Genomic DNA, 23,303 nt, shown 5'->3' on the forward strand with positions numbered 1-23,303 from the left:
AAAGACATGGGAAATTTTATTTAACAAGAATAATGGCTAAATATAACCTAAGTTAGAATTTACATAAAAAGTTGCAAGTTGTATAGGTAAATAATAACACAATTATAAAAAAAGCTGTGTGGAAAAAAGATCCTTGGTATCACTGTATATTTAATTTGTGTGCTATAGTCATTCAGGGACTATTCTTTGACTGTAAAGTGTTACACATGGAGGAATAAAACTAAATTGCAATTTTTCCTAAATCGAATATGCCACTATCTTATATGTCTCAGCCTTTCTGACCTGGCCTTGCATGATGCTTCTTGACTTCCTGTCCTGCTGTCATTTTCTTTCATATTGGTCTGGCACTTAGTCTCACTGGAATCAATAAGGTTGCTCACATGCAAGTGTTGAATAAATAATTGATTAAGGAGATACTACACTTGTCACATCTTTTCCTAGCGAAGGTAGCCAACATAACTGTTTTTCGTGAAAAACTTCTGTTCTTTCCTTTTACTGATTATCCCTCACTTCTTCCACTGAACAAGCACAGCAGACTTCAGACATCCAAATACTTAATTTATCTGGTGTCTACCAGATAATCTGACTGATGTGAGCTGGAATCTTTGTAAAGTGGTGATACCACTTGGTGTGTACAACAGCTGGGAGAAGTAGCTACTCTGCACCTGTGTAGCTCAAACCAAGTGACTTTCTCTCTGTTTCCCTTCTAAGCCCCTTAACCTGCTCAGTTTTAAAAGCTGTAATCCAGAATGGCAAAGCTCACTTGGATATTGGTCACCAACCCTGCCTGCTGTGCTCATCAAATTCTAAATTAAATATATAAATAATTTCGTCCTTCACAAAGCCAGATAGAAAATAGCAGATAAAGTGGTATCTATTGACATGAATAGTCCCAGTGAAGTTTGCTTGGCTGGGTTTTGTGTATTTAGAATTGCAGTAAAAGTAGAAACATTTCTTGACAGCCATTGTGTATTGTGACATCTGAAATTGAAACAGGCACTTCTAAATTTTCTGCACATCTTCTCTACTCAGAGGTTTATTATAGCTCCTACTATGTTATGGTAGTATTAAACTACAGTGAACTTTCTATAATGGGAATGCACTTACACTGAAGACAGATGTAGGATTTCTGTAGGAGATGGAAAATAAGATATCCCAGGCAAATAAATACCTGATGACTGTGCCCGTTGCAGTCACTCCACCAGTGTGATTAACCTTTTTATCTTCAATTACATTCCTAAGTGATACAATTTGTTCCAGTAAAATAGTGTGCAGATCCAGTCTTGTTCAATATTTCCCACAAATACATTGACTTGCTGTTTTGGCTTATGAAATCCTTTCTGTTGTTGTGGTTCAGTGACAAGAGAGATGAGGTAATTACAGAGCAGTTTGCCCACTGGTTTTTCTCCAGTGCCTCGCTGTAGTCAATGCTGTTAGACCACTCATATAGCCAATTGTCAAGAAAAGTAAGAAAAAAAGGCTCAAATATCTTAACCAGAAATTAGGTTGGTGCTGTAGAAATTGCAATGTGAATTTTATGTCATCCTACATGTTGCTACGTTTGTTTTGAAGTAATGTTTCATTATTGCTATTGTATGATTAAATATTGAGAGTATTGCTTTTCCAATTGTTCTACTCCAGTATTTAATGAGTGCAATTAAATGGAAAAATTGCCTTTTAAACTGATGGTAGTCTATTAATGTCTCTGTCTGTTCAGAAAAGAAAATAAGTGAATTATTAGAATGACAAATGAGTCAAAGTTACCACGGTGATGGAGAGGTGCGATTCCCCTCCACATAATCTTCAATTAGTGATCTTTGTAAAAGGATGTTTTTCAAAAGGGTAATAGAGAAGTAATGAGATCAGAAGGAGGTCAAACCCAGCCTTCTTCGTTTGGCAGCTTGATTAATTCATTTCTCCTTCTTGCAGATTGCTGTAAGGGGCTTTTGGCACCTGGTGTTTTCCATGGGACTCTCGTTGAAGTGTCTGCTTATGACAATCTTTTGTGTGTCCAAGAACGTTCATCCCTTTGGAACTGGAGGTTTTTGAATGGTTCAGATTTGTTCTTTACTATGAGCACTCACTGGTAGTTCTGAAAAGGAAGTTTTTTGAGAAGAACCCATCCTTAATTCTGCCATGTGGGTTGTTTTGAGGCAAAGTGCTCAGGCCTGGTACTGGGATGAAACACAGCTTCCTTCAGGGGGATGAGGGTTAAGTCAAAAGAGACGAAGGGAAAGAAGAACACAAGAACATAAAGCTGCAGTGAAGTTGCTTTTCCCATGATATCTTCTTGATCAGTCCCACAATAGCTTCATAAATGCACACATGTAGCACTGCTGCATCCTTCAGGTGTTCCCTCCTGCCCCTTCTCATTCTTACCACTTATGTAGAAAGTTTTATTTTGAAGAGAAATGAGCTGTTTTCTGATGGTCATCATAAACCTGAGTGGCTGTGGCCCCATGCAGTGTGTTAAGCCTGTGCTATGAGTACAGTTACATCCATGTTTGGTTTATTCTCAGTAGTAATTCACTTATTTTAAAATATTCAAAGTTGTTTTCTTGCATTTTTTCCTGCAAATGCCAGTAGCATTTTCTCAACAGTTTCCTCAGGTTTACATATCTGTGCACTGATCAGTTTTGCTCTCTGATAGTTAAATGTATGACTGTGGTTTCAATTTTGGCATAAATTCAGTCATTGTATGCAAACTAATATGTCAGTAGAGGAGCAGTAGATGTTAATTTGACATTCTATTGCTGGCACATGTGACATTAACTTTCATGATATCCAAGACTTTAATATGTCTGGGTTACTTCAGTTTAAGCTCAAGATACTCATGCAGCTTTTATTTTTGGCTTTGGTAAGGGTAACATTAACAGTGAGTTTTCTTACTTTCTCATGAAGTCTTTGTGACAGTCATCCAGCAGATTGTCAGAATTATTTTTTAAATTATTATTATTATTATTATTATTATATTTTAAATGTTTCACCAATAAAAAGAGATATTTTGGATTAAATAGATTATACAATATTTTTATGGTACTGATGATGACAGAATCATAGAAGGGTTTAGGTTGGGACTTTAGCACCATCTAAAAGGTTAAATATCAAAGATTATTCTCATTGCATTTATAATCACAAATCACAGGCACAAAACAATTTTGTGATTTTCCCCTCTTTTTAGGTGCTTGTCCATTTGTTGGGAATTTATACATGCACACACATATTTATGTGTATAGATAGACATGTCTCCTACTTATCAAAGTTCTCTCAGAACAGAAAAAGTAAAATTAGATTTTTGTAAGCTGGAGTGATGTGCATGTTCTTATTTTCAATGTGTGGTAAAGTAATCCTTCAATTTTATTTCTTAACAGTATTCTGTAATATAAATAATCTAGTCTTTTCTTCTGCAGACTGTTTAATTCAGACAGGTTGAAGTTGCCTCCAAAGATTGGCGTCAAATTGAGGAAACCATTCATGTAGTAAATAAGATAATTTGTTTCTGCCCAAAAAGATTAAAATATAGATTTTTTTTTTTTAGTCCATATGATTTAACACATACAGTTCCTGCATCTCTATGATTCTGAATGCATTTTAAAATTAAGCACTTCTACATTGCCTTTTTTTTTTTTCATTTTCTGCAGTGCACTTTTTACTTGAATTTCAGGAATTTTAATAAATATAATCAGTAGAGATCTTTATATCTTTCCTAGATATTGATAAGTTTATGTAATTTCATAATGTGATGGGAAACTGATGCTCCTAATGAAAGCAGAAGTTGTAAAAACAAGAAGCAAGTCCTACAATTTGAGTATTGTTATATATATTGTTATATAAATGAGGGAAAGATGTGTTCTGACACCTGTTTTCTGTGCCATATTTTAAGTCACGGATGTATTTCTCTACTTTTTTTGTGCAGTGATAAAATCTGGTTTTTTTTTCTTTTTTATTGTTTTTCACTCAGTCTTTCACAATATCAATTGTACTGCTTGCAGCTAAAATAGTAACTATTAAGAAGGTTTATGAGTTTTGGTGATTTTGGGGCTTTGTTTGCTTAGAAAGAAGAAAAAGGAGCTGGCAGCTGCTGAAAATTTGGCCCCTATTGTAATGAGGTGTGTGGGAGTTGCTCTTCTGCCGTGGTTGTTGGGCTCATTTCATGGACGCAGCCTTAGGGACAAATCTCCCCTTAGGAAATTAAATATTTGCATGGCTGAAGTCTGATCAGTCTGATCAATCCTAATTAAAGTTTGAAAACACTTTTGAGTGTTGAGCATTTGTGCTACACCTTTGTAGCCAAACTTCTCTTCAGGTATGACAATCTGTTCAACTGAACAGATAAAATGGATTTTCTCTTTGGCCCGCCGTGGTGGTCAGAATTGGTTCAGTGTCAGTACACTGCAGTTTTTAAGTGCTTCTTAGATTGTATTAAACTTCAGAGAAGTCAGTATTACATGTTATTAAATAATTATGGACTGCCTTAACCATCAAAAACAAAGCAAGAAGGAAAAGTTTATTTTCTTTGTACATGAAGGCAAAATAATGTGTTGGCTAAACTTCTTCCCACAGGAGCTTGGCTCTTTCATAATACAATATTTAGTGCATAATGGCTCCTTATCTGTTTTTTATGCAAAATCCATTCTGGAATATTGGGCTCTACATAAATAAAGTTGTTTGCTTTTAAGGCTTTTTTTTTGTGACAATGTTGGTACCCAACTAACACTTCTAGGGACTGACCAGGTCCGGAATATGCAGGTCATTCTCTACTTATGAGATCCATGTCTTTTGTGCACAAAACCTATTTCTCCAAACTCTCTGCCCACACAGTTTGTCCATAGATATTAATTTCTGAGTGTTTTTTACCCTCAAGCTTTGACACTTTTATACTAATAATCTGTGTGAGCAGAAATTTGTGCTGCAGAAATGAAAACCGGAAAATAACCATAAAGAAAAATGACACTCAGTAGACCTGAAAGTTGAAACATCTCCTAGATTTCCATGTTAGAAATACTAAACTAATTGTTAAATAAGTACAAACAACTGATGAAGTTTTTCTGAGTCTCAAAGATCAAGTGGGAGATGACAATCTTGGTTTCTCCTTTTACCCCTCCACCTGTTTGGTGGGATTCACACTGTTCTGGCAAATCCACTTACTCAGATTTTTGCAAAATAAATATTTCTCAATGTAGTGCTTGAAATCATATCTCTGCTCTTAATTATTTATTTAGTTGACACTAGATTGTCCTGAAGTCATATAAAACACTGTAAACACTCTCATTCCTTACTGTATATTACTTTGGTAGTTTTGAGTGACAAAACCATTTAGACACTGTGGCTGTTACCATATCATGGTTTGAAAGGTAAAACAGAACATGATCATCTTTTTAACAGGAACACTGTGTGATTCATAGGTGGTGAATATTTCATGCACTTTGCATTTGCCTTTGTGCAGGAGGGTAAATGGAAAGTAAATCCCTGTGTACTTTAGACAGTAAAAAGGCATTACTTTGTTGCATCATATAAACATGTAGATTTGATTCTCTCTTTACTCATGCTGTAAAAAGAAAGTTTTAAAGTGTTTAGCCATACCTGAAAATGTAAATGCCCGAGCCTAATGTAATGCTGAAAAAAAATTAAGATAAATGATACTGCATCCTTGCCACAAACTGCAGCTTGTACAAAATTCACTTTAGTTATTATACCGTGAATACGTGTGCTAAACCTCCTCTGTGTATGCACAATTTATGTTGAATGCAACATGAATCATTTTAATAGACCAAGCAAAAAGTCCCCAAAGTCAATTTTCAAATTATGAACCTTGGAACAGAATATAGCAACAATGAACAACAAATAGTTCAGATTTTACGCTGAACTACAAATGAACCATTAAAGGTACAGTATACTCATTCAGAAAAAACACTTTTTCCTTATCATCACAGTGGCTAAAATGCATAACAAGAATATTTCTTAAAGGTCAGCTCTACATTTTCTCTTTTTCTGTACCTTATTAAGAGGCACATTCATGAGAGCTGATGCCATGAAGGTTTTTATATCTGTTGTGAGATTTGGATGATTCTGGTTGTTCTGGTTAGATTCTGCCTCTGATCTGCCTGTAACCTTGAGAAAGACTGGGTTTAGTGCTTTAAAATTCAGGAATCCATTCTGATTTACTGCTTAAAAAATGGCCTGGCTTCAGATGGGTCATTTGAATGGAAAACCTTTTCACTACCTGATTTTAGCTGTTCAGTGTTACCAGGACACAGCAAAGGTGGTGGCAAAGGAGCACAGGTCTTTTAAAGGTTGGTAAGGAATTAAAATTCAACAGAAAGGAAGGGTGTCATCTAAAACTTACAAGAGTTAAAAGCATAAGAGTGTAATCTAAAACTTACAAGAGTTAAAAGCATATAAATGGTTTCTCATTGCCTCATCTACTGCATTAATTGCATTTTTCATTTCTGGGTGCTTTAGGAAATAATAATCTATTTAGTTGATTGTATGGATGCTGTTGATTTTTTAAACAAAAATTCAGTATTTTTGCAGCCTTTTCAATTTTTTTTAAACTTGCCTCTGTCCTCCTAAAATTGCCTACTTAATCAAAGTTTTATGAATATAAACCTCTGCTTGTCTTCTTGGCACATGCTTTTTCATGGGCCTGAGAGAATTAGTGAGTCGTGCCTCGAAATGCTCTGTGGAACCTTGTGCAATTCAGTGTTCTTTAACTGGTCAAATTTAGATTTGGAGAAGACAGAATAGATTGTTTAGATTGGAGAAGACAGAATAAAGTAAAAAGACTAAAAAAATTATGCTGAATGGTGACATGGGAGGGGAGAAAAGGGCTATTTTTAGTTAACTTTGTCAGGCATGTAGTTAAAAGTAGTAAAATTGACAGTGGTCATGGGCTTTTCCAGATAGAAGTACATGAGAAAAATAATCTAACTCCGAAGTTCACAGCCATTGTGTCATGGTCAGTTCTGAAAATGTTCTGTAAGGTACATCATGGCTGTGAAAACTGTACCTGAAAATGTTGCAAGAACTGTAGGGTTCTGTAAATTATTTAACATAGTCTGTGGAGCACAGCATAGGAACCATGGGTTTCCCCTGCTTAGTTCTGACTGCTTTTAGTATTAGAGGTATAAACGATTTATAAAATCTATTACAGAAGTTTAGAAGGTTGCTCATTGAAAATTAGCTTTCTATAATGTCTAGAGAATTTGCCTTTGCATTTAGACTGAGTCTTTGTAAGTCACTTTTTGATAATTGCATCATTTAAGATGCTATTTTAAGCATCTCTGAAAACTGCTATAAGTTTTTGGAAGTTAACATTTCTTCCAGAGCAAAAGGTAAAATCTGTTACAGATTACTGGTGGACATTTATAGCTCTGCAAGTGAGGGTGCTTGTAAATGATCTCAAAACTTCCTCTCTGTTTTTACCCTGTGAGGACCAGTTATGCACTTGATCCTCCCTGAAGTCACTGACACGCAAACCAAAGACATTTTAGGATGAGGCAGCTGCTATTGGAGACCTAAAACCTGACTTTGAATTATTTCAGGGCTTTTAGTCAGGATTCTTTATGAAACAGATGTGATAAATTATCTGCATTTGATACACAAATTTGGCAGAAACTCTACCTCTTTGTTTTTTAATTTTTTTTTTATTTATTAGCCCTTGTGAAAGTTTCAAGTGACTTTAAGTAGCCACCATAAATAAGAACCACATTCCTCAAATGTTGATAATGTTTCCTCCTCCCCTTGGTCCTTTTCTGTAGGTGGTTGAACCTGAAATCCAGAGTATTTTCGTCTTTAAGCAAAATCTTTTTCTTATTGCAGGAAAGAGAATCCAGTATCCCATGGTCTTGCAGGTCAGAACATTATTATTAGAGTCAGAACAGAATCTATACAGATGGAGAAAAAAGTTTCCCATCTACCAATCCAGAAATCTCCAAACTCAACTAATTTTATGATGTCAAGACAAGAAATCTTTTTTGGTGTTTCTGGTTTGACTTCTTGCCTCCCATTCGGGTTACTGACTGTATGTCAGTGACCCACAGAGATCTAACCAAGGTAGCTACAAAATCACATTGTGCACTCAACTAAATTCTAGGAAACAGCCTGAGCATCACAGAATGTGAAATTTATGCTGGTGAAGAGGGAGTATGGATCAGCAACACATTGATTTCAGCCAAGAATCAAATCAGCAGTAAGATCAGAGAAGGAGCCCTGTGGTTTCATCCAGACTGTGATCCACCCCATCATTCTCCTCCCCAGTTCTTGAGAACCCCTCTGACTGCTGGAGAGGTGAGGAAAGAGATTTATTACAAAAGACAATGACAGAAGAAGTTGAAAACGCTTTCTTTTCTTGTTCCTGTAGATTATGAGATATAAAAGTTATGAAAATTATGTGTATGTATGGAAAGATCTTATTTATATTCCACAAGAGTAACAGTTGCTCCAATATAATGGCAACCCCCCCTTTATTCCTCAGCATCATGCATTTTCTTCATTTTGTGATATATTATGTGGCTTTTTGGTGTAACTACACATTTAGATCCTATTGAATAGAATTTATGTGTTGCCTTATGGAAAACTTGTTTCATAATTCATTAATTATTTACTATTACTTGACCTTACAGTACATGAAAAAACCTATCCCATAACTGTAATTTCAATTCTCTCTAGTGTGAAATCAATCACATTCCACATCTTTTGTATTATTTAAAATGTGAATCATGAAATTTTCCTGTGGATTTCTCCCAGGTTACTGAGAACTTTCAAACCTGAGTGTGTGGGAAATGTTCAGGCTGTCCCCTGCAGAGCTGGGCCAAGTCCTGGCTGCATTTCAAACACTGCAAAACCCTTTGCAATGGGTGAGCTGTCCCTTCTCAGTGAAACTGGGGCTGGCAAAGACCAGGAGTATTTTATAAAGATCTTCTTCACAGGATTTCTGTTTGCTTTGTGTACAAGTAATATTTAGATAAGGACATAGCTTTTAACTGGTACCTCCCTATCCCCAGAACCCAAATTGTGCCAATAATGTTACTGAGCAAGCTTGGTGTGTGCAGTTTGCAGTGCTGGGGGAGCTCCTGGGCAGCTGGGTAATGCTGAGCCCACTTCTGATATTTGTGTCCCTGTACTGTGAGAGGAAGGTGATGGGTGTTGTGTTTAAATTAAAGTTCAGGAACATTTGGGGAATGTTGTGGGAAGCAGCCTGGTGCACTCAGGGAAGTGATGGAAGTTCTGTTAGTGATACTGAGATAGATTTTCTGATTTCTTTGACAGTAATTTCTGAAAATACATGAGCAGATAAAAGGAGTAATCAGTTGTGCACTTGAGATTTGGAGGGTTTTTTTCCCCTGAAAATCTGCAAGACAGGTATTATCAAAACCAAGAATTTTTAAACTATATTTTAAGCAGGAGATACATTTGTGGAACAAATTACATTTGTACCTCAGTGTGCATGAGCACAGAAGAGTAAGATTTTTGTCCTTGACAAAAAAATCTTGCCTCTTATTATTAATTGCTCCTCCTTTTGCCTGTATGCCCATATTTTTTTGCTCTATGAGACAGTTTATCAACAAAAGATGCTTTTTCTCCATTTTTCTTTCAGTAGTTAAATGCCAAATGTTCTAAAACATGTCCAGATTGCCAGATTGTATCTTATGCAAACCCTGACTATTTTAGAAACGTATCTATAATCATATTAAGCAAAAGCCATTCCAGCTATTCATGTATGTGCTTTTATTAATCTCAGATGTAATTGACAGTATTTAATTTTACTTAAGTAACAAAGGCTTTGTGAGTATAGATTTTCCTGATACCTGAGCAGAGTTAGGAAAAAAATTCAGAGCACATGTAATATTACACAAGGAAATAAAGTTAATTTTCTTGAAATATACAGTAGGGTATATAAATGGACTTCGGGAAAAAATAGTGGAATGAAAAGTCTAATGCTATTTTCCTAAGCCACATTTGCTAAATGCAGACTTTTGCAAGGTCAGCAGTTATACTGGAGTTGAGGAGAAATGGCTTCAGTGGCTTTAACTTTACCAGTGCCCTTGATGAGGTGCAGAGTTGTCAGTATTCTCGTAAAATTCCTCAGTGATGGCTTCTTCTGTTCTCTTTATTTCCTTAAGTGAACATCTGTCTAATTGTTCACCTCCATTGCTTTAGTGCTTTCCTCATGCTTTCTCTGTTTCCAGACAATAAACTTTATTTTCTTCATAAGAATTCAGTCTACGCAAGGGTATTAGGCAGCTTGTTTGCACCTTTTAATTTCTGGAAGTTTTCCAGAAGGGCTTTTTGCTGTAGTTCCAATGGGTTCATCAGTGAATCATGTAACATAATGCAGCATTGTGTTTGGGTTTTTATCCGTTACCTTCTGTTTATAAACATCTGCTTGGAAATTTTCTTTTTGAATTTTTTTTTTAATATGTTTTACATTTTTGCATGTGGCATATGGGTAAGATACACAGTACCTGCTATTTTTTCAGGTATTCAGGTAGGTACAGCCAGTATTTACCTTAACATTTGGGAAAAGCCTAAGCTACTTGCTTAAATCCCAAAATTTCAAGGTAGAATATGTGCTGGTTATTTAGCTGTGTAACAATATCTGTTAAATTGAAAGCAATTTAATAATTGAATGACTGCATTAAAACTTGGCATTAACCCTTATGGTTGCAGGATTGCAGAAGGCATCTAAAAAGTCTCTCTGTCCAGTAGAGAGAGAATTCCTCACAAACTTAGCATGCTGCTTCTCTTATGTTCATTTCTTTGTGTTCAGGGTTTTTTCTTCCTTTAGAAAGCGGAAAAGCAGTGGGGGCCGTTGGGGGGGGGGCGGGTTGAAATTATTTTTTTCCTCTTATCTGTAAATAATTTGCATTAATCTCTCACACCAGTTCTTCAGGCAAATATTTAAAGTTGGAAGTAGGTGGTTTTTATGTTTTTCCTGCTGCTTTATTTTTTGTCCTGGCACCACTTCCTTGTTTTTTATGTACAAATACCTGTGCAAATATAATTTTTAAGGCATATTCTTCGTCCTTCTGACCATATTGTTCATACACAAGTTGTATTTAGGAAATAAGTGTTTTAGTAAGTTTGATGATGAGAGACTGTCCCCTCTCCCCCTATATTGCTGCATGAGACAATTATTTTCTGGATTACTTTTGTTATCTTGAGATCAAAATTTTATCAGAAAATTAATGTGTATTTAGTAAATGAAAATTTCAAAGCTTTTCATGTCGATGGTGCTTAAAAATAAGACACTTGTGAACTTTTTTCACATTTACATTAAAGCCATTTTAAACTTTCTTAATTATTAGAACAATGGGTCGTGGCCTTCTGACTCCTCCTGTCTGGGGCTGCCCCATTGTGCATCTGTAAAATACAAGGTCTGGACTTTGATCTCAGCTTTTCAGACAACCTTGGAATTACCTTACCTATTTAATGATGTGTTTGGTTTTATGTCAGTGATTCCTGAGATGGGCCACGTTCGCACACAAATTTAATTTCAGCCTTTGTGTTTATTTTGTTCGTGTTTTATTTGTCACATCATATTTCTTTAGAAGGAAAGTAGAGAAAAGCTTTCTCCTTTAGTGACCACAGATCAGGTGGCAGAAGGGCAGATTTTCATATTCTGGTGTTGATATTTTCCTGTGCATGCAGAACGACCTCATATTTTTGTTCGAGTCTATATTGTGTATATTGAGTGTATATTAAGAAGCTGATCCTGCCAACCCTTGTACAAGAAATCTTTACTAATGTGATTCAGCCCTTTTATTTCACTTTCTAAAATTACATACATATCAATGTGGCCATTTTCAATGCATCTCTTAGCTTGGAAATGTGAACAGCTGGGGAAACAAAAGAGTTTGTGTATGTGTTTATTTCTTTGAGCATACTGTTCTGTAAGTTATCAATGTTATATTGTTTAAATCTAGGAAATTGTAACCATGAACTGCCAATTAAAATGGCTTAAATAGCTAATTATTCAGTTCTTTCATATCTTTGTCTCATATATTTATTTCTACTTACGTTGAAGCATCCTGACATTATTCATGAGTACAGAAGCGATGACTTTTAACCACATTGATATTTTTTTTCCCCTAAGATTAACAGTGGGGTGAAAGGACGGTACCTTAAATCCCTTGGCAAGCTTTGCCACCCTCCCAAAGAGCTGCAATGCATTTGTGAACCTGCAGACGTCACCATCCCGCCAATGAATTGTGCTGCCCGCGCTCTGCGCACACGGCTCCACCTCGCCATCGCAGCACCGGGGCTTTAATCTGAAACTATTCCATCACATTTCTTCCAGTATTCTTACTTCATCTTCATTTCCACTAAAGGAAAGAGCATGCTTTCCTTTCTAGCTTCTAGGAGCCATGTTGTAAGAGTTGTCTTTAATTATTAGTTATTGTTGTTTCGATACGGATTTATGGACTACTTATTTTGTGTCATTTAACATACCGTTTTTAAGCAACATTTTTCAATCTGAACACAGCTTCCAGGAGGGCAAGCTGCCCAGAACATCAGTGATCTCACAGTTATTACTTTGTGTCATATATAATCTTGTTTTTTCCTGCAACAAATAAATCTTTGGGCCTCCCTGCAAAAAACATTTGTGGTTACAGTATAATAAAAATAAACCGTTTGTCGTGACTGCAGCTGACATTTATCAGCCTATTTGTGGGTGCTCTTTCTCTCTCTGTATAATACAGAACATAATTTGTCACTTTGTAAATACATTCCAGCCTAAATCCCTGCCAGCATCTGTTAGTGTTTGAAGGATTAATGCACTGCACAGTGCATGTCTGCACTTTCAGGCAACAACGTAGCTTATGGTTATGGATCATGAGAGAACAGGGAAAAAGGGTTCATTTTGTATTTACTTAAACATTGTTGCCCTTTTGACCATCATGCTTTTCTCCTCTTGTTTGTTGTCTGGAGTGGGGATGCTGCCTTCCCTTCCCTCTGTGAAGGGAAATCCTGCTGGAAGTTTTGTACACCACTGTGTGTGGAGCTGTATGTGTAAGATAACACCTCTTTAATTTTATGGGTAATTAACAATGGTAATAATGTATTGCAATAGGGATGTTACTGGTTTAGTCCATTTAGAAATTCTCCTTTTTCCCCCAGCTTCTGCCATTTCCAACAAATCCATTACCCTATTGCCTCCTACATTGCTTCCTTCTCAGCAACCCATAAGCTGGGTTTATTTAATCTTAAAAACTTCAAATAGAGGGAGTTTTTAAAAGGAAAAAAGCCTGTAGCTTCTAAATTACCCTGATGCTGTTTGCCTTGTTGCTCTCTTTGAAAATGCATTCTGCTATCACTTGGGATGGTGCAGAATGAAAGGAATTGAAAGCATCTGAATAGGAGGCTCTCCACAGCTGAGATTCTGTTACATGTTCCCAGGCTCCCTTGATCATTCTCTAAACAAGGAGATATGTTTATTAGAATGGTAAACCATACACATGTTGTTATATATTGCCAAGATTATTTGAGATTCCCCAAGATAAATTCAAATGAGCTTTACAGGAATGGGTGTTTGGAGACGGGAAGAAGTGATCTATATCCAGGGAAAGAAAAAAAGAAAATCCAGCTAAAAGTAGGCTCCCAAGTAATTACCTTCATTTCATGTGCATTAAGAGCTAAACAAATTCCTATTGCCAAAATCTACAGTAGATTTTTGTTAAAATACATGTAATTTCTTGTTATTGAAGCAAATGTGTCCTGTGTGCAATGGAACTGTGTGCATCCAGAAAAAATCAGGGCATTTGGAGCCTACTAAATAAAGTATTCTGAAATTATAGTCCAGCAGTTTTTGTATGTTTTTGTTCTCTCTCATTATGGAATAAATAATTTAAAAAATATCTTTAGGAGAATGACTTCTTTTGCTCTTTCTAAGCATGATTTAGGATTGCTGGAGCATAGTTTACTTCACTGAAGATATTAATTTCATAAAGAAATGCAGATGTTTTCCCTTTTTTCCTTTATAATTATCTCCAGAAGATATGAAAGGCCAAATTTACAGAGATACTGATCTAAGAGTTTACTAATGTAAAGATTATGAAATAACATTATTGCTTATTGTAGTGGTAAGGGGTATTTATTACAGAAGATTTATTAAAAAAGGATATTAAAATCTGAAAAATGAAGCAACCACAAAGAAACAAATGAGTGTATGCGTAGACATTTGCTAATAGAAAGAGATAAAGTTCTAAAACTATTGGGAAATTTAAAATGGTTATTGCATGATAAGTCAAATATACAAAGTGTACCTGGAGACTTGAGTGCCATTTTTGTATTTGGATTTTAAATTATAGGTAAATGAAGTATTTCAATGAAGGAGAAATATTGCTGTGAACAGTGATTTGTTTAAATGTGAGGACCAAATGCCAGGTTGGTCTATGCCATCCTCAGAAGCTGAACTCCTTCCTGTCAGGCCGTCTTTATCCCTTTTCCACATCTCTCACTGTCAGAATTTCAGGCTTTTTGACTCAGAATTTCAGACAATTGCAACTTTTAGATGTTAATTTGCGGGACAATCCTACAACAGCTTGAGGGCTTCAGGCTTTTCTGAAGAGGCCTCTAAGTTGTAGATGATGCCAGAAAGATAAACAGTGTTCTCTGCCAAACATCCAAAATTCTCCAGAATTCTGGAGAAGGGATAGAGACAAAGAAAACAATGGTACTAATAATTTATTCTTCATGATAAAATGTTGGTCCAAGGCTGATCAGTAATCTGAGCAGTTTGCAGGCCCACACTGACCCCTTAAATCTTGATCTGTGTGCTGTTCTCTTGACTTGGATGAAGGCAACCCCTGCAGGAATTCCATTTTTGTGAAGATCAGGAAGATCTAGTTACTTAAGTGCGAAGAATCAGGCTTTACAAATGAATTTTTGGGAGAGGTCATACATAGCATCCAACTATGACAGGATTGAGCAAGAAGAATAATGGAAAAATTGACACCACTAAATTGCAACCAAAATACAAGTAAAACAAACACATCAGAAAACAGTGAAACCAAGTATTACTAATTTTTTTTTTCTAATGAAAGAAATGAAAAGGAAATCCTTTTAATCTCTGATTTTCATGAAGAATCAAGTTAGTCCCAGCTGTTCTCTCTGATTTTAATGAAGAATCAAGTTAGTCCCAGCTGTTTCCTTGTACACCTCATAAATGGGTTAGTAAAATGGTTAATATTTGGGAAATTGATTTGTGTTGTCTTGCATAAAGTTAGTGGAAATTTGAAAGTACTGCACAAATACTGCTGATATTGGGATGAGAAAAAGGAAAGGAAAATTGAAAAATGGGTGAAAAAATGCTCCACCACAAGGTCTTCTAAGGAACTTTGATGAATCCCAAAGGCAGCAGAAGAACACATTATTAGAGCACCTTCCAGAGGTGCTGGATTACTCTAAAAGCAGCAATGGATGCATCCATCCCCATCAGCTCCCAGGAGCTGCAGAGCATTCAGAGCACACAACCAGCTGAAGTTGCCATTGCATAAATACAGTTTTGCATGAAGCACCAAACGTTGACTACATTAGGGACAATAATATTTGCAGTCCTAATCCTGAGTGAAAGCCTTTCTCCCCATTAGGTACCCCCATAAATAGTGCATGGCACTGGCTATTGGCTGTCATAAGCTATGTGTCAAATTGTCAGATGCGCTTCTAAAACATCCCCTGCTCCATCCTCAACGTGGAAATATGAGTTCATGTGGGCATTGCTTGTCATATACTGAGATTTGGTTATTTGTTTACCTATTTTCAGATAATTCCACAGATTTTTTCATCAGCTTTGATGTAAAATTCTTTTTTTTTCCCCAAGATTTTCTTTCTCAGACAGCCTGTCAGAACTACCTGCATTCCAAGACGTTGTCATGAAGATTTTTCTGTATTAAATTAAACCACTTTTTACCAATTGATTGTACTTTCAGTTCCTCAAAGTCAGATATTCCTGTTGTTGTGCCAAGTATTCAGTTTTGAGTTAAGGACCTTTAAACATTGAAGATGTACACACACTATTTTCTGAGAGGAAAATTATACAGTAAATTATGTAGTGTCCACTCTGGTACATTTTAAGTAGGCCCTCACAAAATGACTTGTACTTACATAAGATACAGAGGCTACAGCATATTTATTAAGACTCTTCAACTCTGTATGAAACTGGAGCAGTCAGAAGTAATGGTGTCTGCTGAAAGATTCTTTATCATATGAATTTACTTTTAGTCATCTATTATTTATTTCAGCTATTTTATATGCCATTATAATAAATATTATGACAGAGAAAGCTTTTATGCTTCAACTTATTGTACTGCTCTTCACTTCCTTGCAATCCTTCAGGAAAATGTAGCTATGCTTTACCTATATTTAACGTAAATCATCACTTACATTTGAATGAAAAATTCACTATGAAAAAAGGCTCCTTCTTCAATACCAAGACACAAATGCACAATCATGTTTACTGCCAAACTACTCTACCATGCAGTGTTCATTTTTAAACAATTTTTAGGCTGTAAAGTGAATGCATTGCATATAGTGAAATAGCTGGCTTTCTGGGGGTTTTCACTTTTGTGTTACTTTCTGGCTCAATAAGCATTTTTCTAGCATGAGTGCAAAGTATAGCCAATTGCACTTAAGCATTTTTAATATTTTTGCTCCAATAGGGAGCAGCTTAGATACAAAACTGAATAAGCTGTTTTCTGGGGCTGTACACAGTAATGAAACTTACCTGGAAATACTGATGAAAGGCTTTTAGAACTGACTGTGAAACATGAAATACAAGATAAATTTTTTTCTTTGGACTTTTCAAAGTGTTATTGTGTTGGGTTTAGAAGAGGACTTGTTTGGAACTGGAGATTGATTTGCCTTTGGCTGTTTCTTCAAAGGCACCACGTTGATGCCTGGACATTGTTAGATTTGAACTGCTTACCGGGCTTTGTGAAATACAAATACCCCCATCCCAAACTCAGACCTCTCAGTTGGTTCTGGCTGACCTGGACTTCTTAGGGCAGAAATGTGCCCTCCCCTTGTGTCTGTTCTCCTCTGGCCACTTTGCAGAGCTGGTCTGGCTCTGGTCCTGAAGGGCTTTTGGATGCAGGTGGGACGTTTGTCCTGGGTACCTGCAGCAAGGACAGCAGTTCATTTCACACAGCTTTTCAATGGCACCACGTAGTTATGAGCCTGTGGTTTGGAAAAGAGCTCTTTAAATTATTCTACACTCATTTCAGTCTCTACTTTCTCCTTAAATGATGTAATTGAAAATAAAGTAGTAGAGGGAACATTAATACCTTTTGTCAATTTAATTTTCAAAATTCTGGAGTTTCCTGCCTTAGTGTATTGATTTGATGATGGCAGTTTAAAGACTGTCTCCTGTATTTGGGAAGGTGGCAAGTCTCATTTAAGGTTTCACAACATAAAATGAGGCATAATTCAGTGCTGAAAACATGTGAAGTGAAGTAGTGAGAGACATCAGCATAATACAATTATGACACATTAGATCAGGATTTGCAGCATACCATTACCAATCAGTTCTGACTGCAGAGAACAATTACAGTTAAGATGCCTTTTAGCAAAAATGATTTTTAGTTTTATTTTTTATGAAAACCCCCTATGCTCTTGAGTACATATCACAATATGTGACACCTAGGCTTCTAGGTAAAGAGAGAAAACATTATAACAGAGGTAATTCTGAGCTACTGTAAGAAAACAAACATAAAACCTTCTACTTGTCATTTATGGAGATATTCTTACATTATTAAGAACATACCTTGCAAGTGTATTGCTTTATTCATGGTTTTTTAAAAAGAGGTATTGTGATATAAGTAACAGTGGGAAAATTTAAATAAAAATGAAATTATACTAAAGGTTTAGCATTTCACAGTCTCAAACTGTAGCAGGAATTGGTGGTCTACAGAAAACCTCTGTGGGGTGAGAGGTGCTGGATTCTCAGTTGAGGGGAGAATCTGAAACACAAAAGTTGGGGAACTTGCCTAAACTCATGGTACATTAAACTGATTTCTTCCCTGGTTGTGCTTGGAGAAAACACTCACACCTGGCTTCTTGGGTGCCTTCAGAAGCTGAGGTGTCAGGTTCTGAGTGCTTTGGATGCCCCATGCTCCAGTTTTCCCCTGAAGAAAACAGAGTAAATGTGTTTGTGTGTGCTCAGTATGTGCCTTCTGTGCATGTGAAGGAAATACGGGCTGCAACCACCAAGGTTTCAAACAGCAAAAGCAGGGAGAAAGTTGAAAAAAATTATGATTTTTAAATTTCTGATTTTTATGTTTTCAATATATTAATCCCCAAATCAGGCCAATCTGAGTCTGCTTAACTTCTATTTCAGAAAGTATTTTGAAGTATTTATACTTTCTTTTTTTTCATTTGGACTTGAAGTACAGAAAAGTACCTTTTCTGTTCCTGGAATCAGTAGCAGAAGCCTAATGTGTGACACCAAGAGGGAAAGCATTACCTGAGTGATGTTGTGTGGACTCGAATCCTTGCCCCAGGAGTGGCTGGCAGCTTGTGTCTAGCCTGTTGAACTACTTGATTATTATGTTTTTTGACCTCCCTATGTCCCTGTATTTGTATCATTCTTGTCCTTTTACCCTTGGGAGAGACAGGAGAATGTTTCAACTGAGGAAAGCAGAGGCAAAGTAAACCCAGCTATGCACGTGACTTCTGTAGTGAGTAAACAGCTTTGAACTGCACAGCTGAAGAGAAATTGTTCTGGAGTTCTATTGCATAATGCAAGGCAGCATCATCTTTCTCAAGTCTCTGACCATCAAACAGAAGAAAATATTTACCCAGTGGGGCAAAATGAATTCCAGAATTATGTGCATCTTGTGGGGGTAAAAAAACCTCTTTGTAGCAAAGTTTGGTTTAGCATTTTCCTACTCCAGCAATTGATACTTCCTATGGACACTGAACCTGCTGAAATTTTAGTTGTGTTTATTTTGCTGTCCTGATAAGTCTGGCTGGAATGGGACAAGAGGAATTGGAGTGATGATATTCTGTTTAAACCAAACCTGTAAGGTAGTTGTAGCAGGCAGAATGGGTACTAGCAAAATAGAAAACAGATGTAGGGAGAAAAGTGCCAGATGCAATGAAATGGGGAGATCAGATGGATCACTTGAGTTTGGGAGACAATGAGAGACTCTTCCTGGCTTCCTTCTGTCTTTTCATTCCTCCAGCAATGCTCATGGTGTAACCTTGTAGTCCCAGCAGATCCTGGTGCAACCACCAGCTTAGCTGCTTGGTTCTGTGATGACTTTAGTGTTGTGATGAAAATAGGCACACATCTTTTGGTTCATTTTGTTCTGACATTTGGAGCTTCAAAATATCTGGAAACAGGGATCTTAAAGCTGAAAATTGTGTTTTGGGATAGTATGTCCTCTCCTAGGTGAAAAGTTTGCTTTAGATATATATAAAATTTCTTTTGAGACACAGAATCACAGAATGGTTTGGGTTGGAACTTAAAGCCCATCTTGTTCCAACCCCCTGCCATGGGCAGGGACATCTTCCACTATCCCAGGCTGCTCCAAGCCCCATCCAGCCTGGCCTTGGACATTTCCAGGGATGGGGGACCCCACAACTTCTCTGGGCAACCTGTGCCAGGGCCTCCCCACCCTGACAGGGAAGTGCATTTATAATGTCCTGGTAAACTCTTACTGTATAAAGCACTGTATAGACTGATCTGTTATTTTCTGTAGTAATTTTATACTGTCCTTTATATCCCCTACTATGAAAAACAGATTTTTTAAAATTAATATTTGCCAATCTCAAGTTAGCTGTTTTTTATAGAATATTTATTGTTTTTTTTTCCTATTGGTATTGTTCCAAAAAATAGCATGTATTGGGAATGGCACTTACTCTACTTTTTATTTCATGAGTTACATAAGTTTCACTGTCAAAATCAAAGCAAAAAGATAGCTATTAACCTTAACACTGCCTTGAGTCCATTCATTGCATTATATAAAGCTGTGCATTACATAGTGTGTGTTTTCAGCAGAATCACCAAATCACAAATGCTACTTTTGGCTCTAAATGTTGTGCTTGTCCATCCCTTTTGATGATTTGTATTCACTCTGGGGTTATAATGTTAAACAAGGGAATCAGACAAGTTTCATAACACATTTATTGTAATGTGATACTGTGAACTGAACTTGCTGTTGTTTATCCTTTTTTATATTTTCTCTTGTTCCAGCATAAAGCCAAGGTAGAGGCAATGACCTTAGACCTTGCTTCTCTTCAGAGTGTGCAGCACTTTGCTGAAGCATTCAAATCCAAGAATCTGTAAGTACTCAGAAAATTAGATGTAATAATTTCTTGTTATTTTAATGTCTTTATCAGCTGAGCACAGTTGGCACGATCACCATAGTTGGATGGATCACCAACTGCAGTGAGTGAATAATCTTTTCACAGGAATTTTTTTCAATGTAAATTAAAGATCATTTGTTTTCATACCCCCCCCCAAAAAAAAAAATTACAGATCTTCTATTATTTGATGTGTAGCCCCATTTTCAAAGGGCTTTTTTACCCTGTGGCTGTTGAAAAAGACCAAAGCTGAATTGCATAAAGACAGCTCAGGCAACTGGTAACAGTTTGGCAGTGGTTTGGAAGAGGTCAAGGGTGAACAATTAGCACACTGCTTGTCTTATGTTGTTTTCTAACCTTCTCTCTCTCCTTTTCCTTTCTAATGCCTTAAAAAAACACAGCCCTATGAGCCAGACAGCTCAATTTTCCAGTCCTGTATGTGGAATAGTCCATAACAAAAAAAAAAAGAAAAAAAAAGGGGAGAGGTTGTGATAATGACATCACTTAACAATAGACAAATTTAAATGGAGATAAGCAGGTTAGATTCCAAGTGGTTGCTTTAATTTAGCTTGAACAGACCAATGAATGTCTGAATTGAAGAAATTATTTGAAAGCTTTTAACTTCCAAGTCTTGACAATAAATTCCACACTTTGTGCTTTTATCCACAGTTTGACCCATTGATTGTTGTGAGTATTCAAACTTAGCTATTTTCTGCAAGTATTTCTGTAACTGATATGCATCTTACTGTTCTTCTCCAGAGAATATGACCTCTTAGCTTTGAAAATACATTGTCTTAGAGAAAATATATAACAAAGAGTGGTTTTTATCAGTTTTGAAACACTGCCAAAGCTAAATCTCACATGAATAGACAGATGACATTTTAATACTTATAGGTCTTTTAGATTCAAAGAATTGTCAAAACTCACTTCTAACAGAATTTCTTTACTGCCAAAATCCTTAGTATCAATATTTTCTTATCATGTCATCTTCATATATTAAAATTTCTTGAAAGACAAATCCTTGCAGTATTGCTGCTTTAGTACTAACTTGGTTTTGTGGTGTGAGAGCAGTAAGTGTTTTAATTTAGAATCTTCATGCTTTTGATATGCTACATTTCTTTAAATGTGTGGTGCAGTGGAAAGTCAAAACCACTCTTCTTCCAAATGCAGCTCTTATCCTGATTTGTGTGTTGTAGCTCATACCATGGTTGTCCTAGCTAGTCCATTAGGTATGCATGTTTATAAATCCTTGGAAGTGAACAGATTAAATCAATTTTTGCCAGAGAACTTAGGAAATGAGAAGATCTAGAATCAGTAAAACCTGTTTTGTTTTTGTTGGCATACCCCATTCTACCAGTGTAGGTCAGTTAAGCTACATTGTCAGTGATGGACAGGCTTTACCAATGTTTCATTATCATTTTATTTGGAAAATAATTTAGTAATAGACAGCATTCAAAGCCTCTGCCTTCAGGCTTTTCTGTCTTAAATATGTGCTCAGATATTCCTGTGTCTGGCAGACCTCATCCAAGCATTATGTGGAAGTCTATGTTCTGTATCTATTGTGAGACTTTGGTTTTGACCAAAATGAATTTCCAGTTGTATTTTGTTTAAAGTCTGGGGCTGGATGGAAACCAGACCCCACACACTGCCTGCAGCACTGCATCTTTTATCTGATGCAGATACAGAAGAGTCACCTTACAACCATGTGCACTGGCAGGAGAGTGGACTGGGAGATCTACCAGGTCTTTCTGGCCTCTGATTTTTTTTTGTGATTTAACTGTATTTGGGTAAGTTTGGAAAAGAATTTATGTAGCAGAGGCATCTTCCTGCTGCAGTGGTGGCTGATGAGTTTTCCAGCCCTGGTGAGCACTGATGACCTTTGTCTGTCTCCTTTCATCAGTTTTGCCGCAGTGTCCAGAGGCTTTTATCACGTTGAGGATTCCTCTGCACTTGGGGCTTTATGAGCAACTGGAAGGAATCTTACAGGCTCCAGTGTCAGACTGAGCCTTGTTCTTTATGCTTGGGCCAGTCTTGTCAGTTGGCAGCCAAAATTTCTGAAGTATCCTGTGGGAGAAGCACATTGTGCTGGAGTCCCCCCCTTCCCATGAGGGACCTGTCACTCCTGTTAATGACTGTAGGAAATACCTTAAGAGAAGAGGTTTTTCTTTCTCTTACAGATTTCTCAACAATAAAGCAGATAGGAAAAGCAAATAAAGTGGGTGGTTTTATATTTTTAATTTTTTTTCCCAAACAAAACTGTCATTTGAGTTCTGAGTTGTCTAGATCTTGGTTCCTGGGAAAAACTACAAGACTTCTAAAATGTCAAGGAGAAATTTTGTATGAGCACACACATTTTAATAAAGACTTGTATTTTATTTCTCAGAGCATTTAATGTGAAGAGGCCTTTAGTATTCAGTGGTGAACATCTTAAACTTCTCTGTGCAAGTAGTGTATTCTCTGTTTAGTTTCTCCAGTGCACTGTTGGTTTCTGGGACACTAGTATTTTCCACAACCTGTTGGTCTTGGTGACACATGACCTAATAACTGAAGATTTCTTAAATAGATAATACATAGGCATGCCTTCTGAAATTCTGCTTTTCTGGCACACTTTGTGGCTCTAGGTGCTATTTTTTTGTCAGCAGATAGAAGGGTGTGCTCATAGTCACATCACAGCCTGGGATCCTGTTCTTCCCTAATTGACAGCAATTGGAAAATAGTTTTGAAGAGCAGATCTGCTTCTGGATGAGAAAACTAAAGTGGAACAACTTCAGAAAAAGGATCCCTAAATTTTATTGAGTTGAAACCTTTGCAGCTGGGGAAGCTGGGGGTGTTTGTATTGCAGAGAGCAGAGGGGAAATTGCTGAAACTGTGAATCTCTTGCTTTAATCAAATAAGTTGTAGAGAAAAAAAAAAGCCTTCTTGAATGTGCTTGGGAATCTGAGAGATTGTGGAAACCACGTGAAAAATGAAGAAATGTCATCTTCTGCTCAGCAGGA

At 36.6% G+C, this 23,303-nt stretch overlaps 1 protein-coding gene across 1 annotated transcript in view; it reads left to right on the forward strand.

The window, feature by feature from the left end:
- WWOX (WW domain containing oxidoreductase) overlaps positions 1-23,303 on the forward strand; it is a 475,473-nt gene that overhangs the window by 71,762 nt on the left and 380,408 nt on the right. The window contains exon 6 of the mRNA XM_005422785.2: positions 20,198-20,286. Coding sequence (XP_005422842.1) covers positions 20,198-20,286 — 89 coding nt within the window. The remainder of the gene's footprint in view (positions 1-20,197; positions 20,287-23,303) is intronic.

The sequence above is a fragment of the Geospiza fortis genome, unplaced genomic scaffold, assembly GCF_000277835.1.
Source record: "Geospiza fortis unplaced genomic scaffold, GeoFor_1.0 scaffold97, whole genome shotgun sequence".
Taxonomy (NCBI): Eukaryota; Metazoa; Chordata; class Aves; order Passeriformes; family Thraupidae; genus Geospiza; species Geospiza fortis.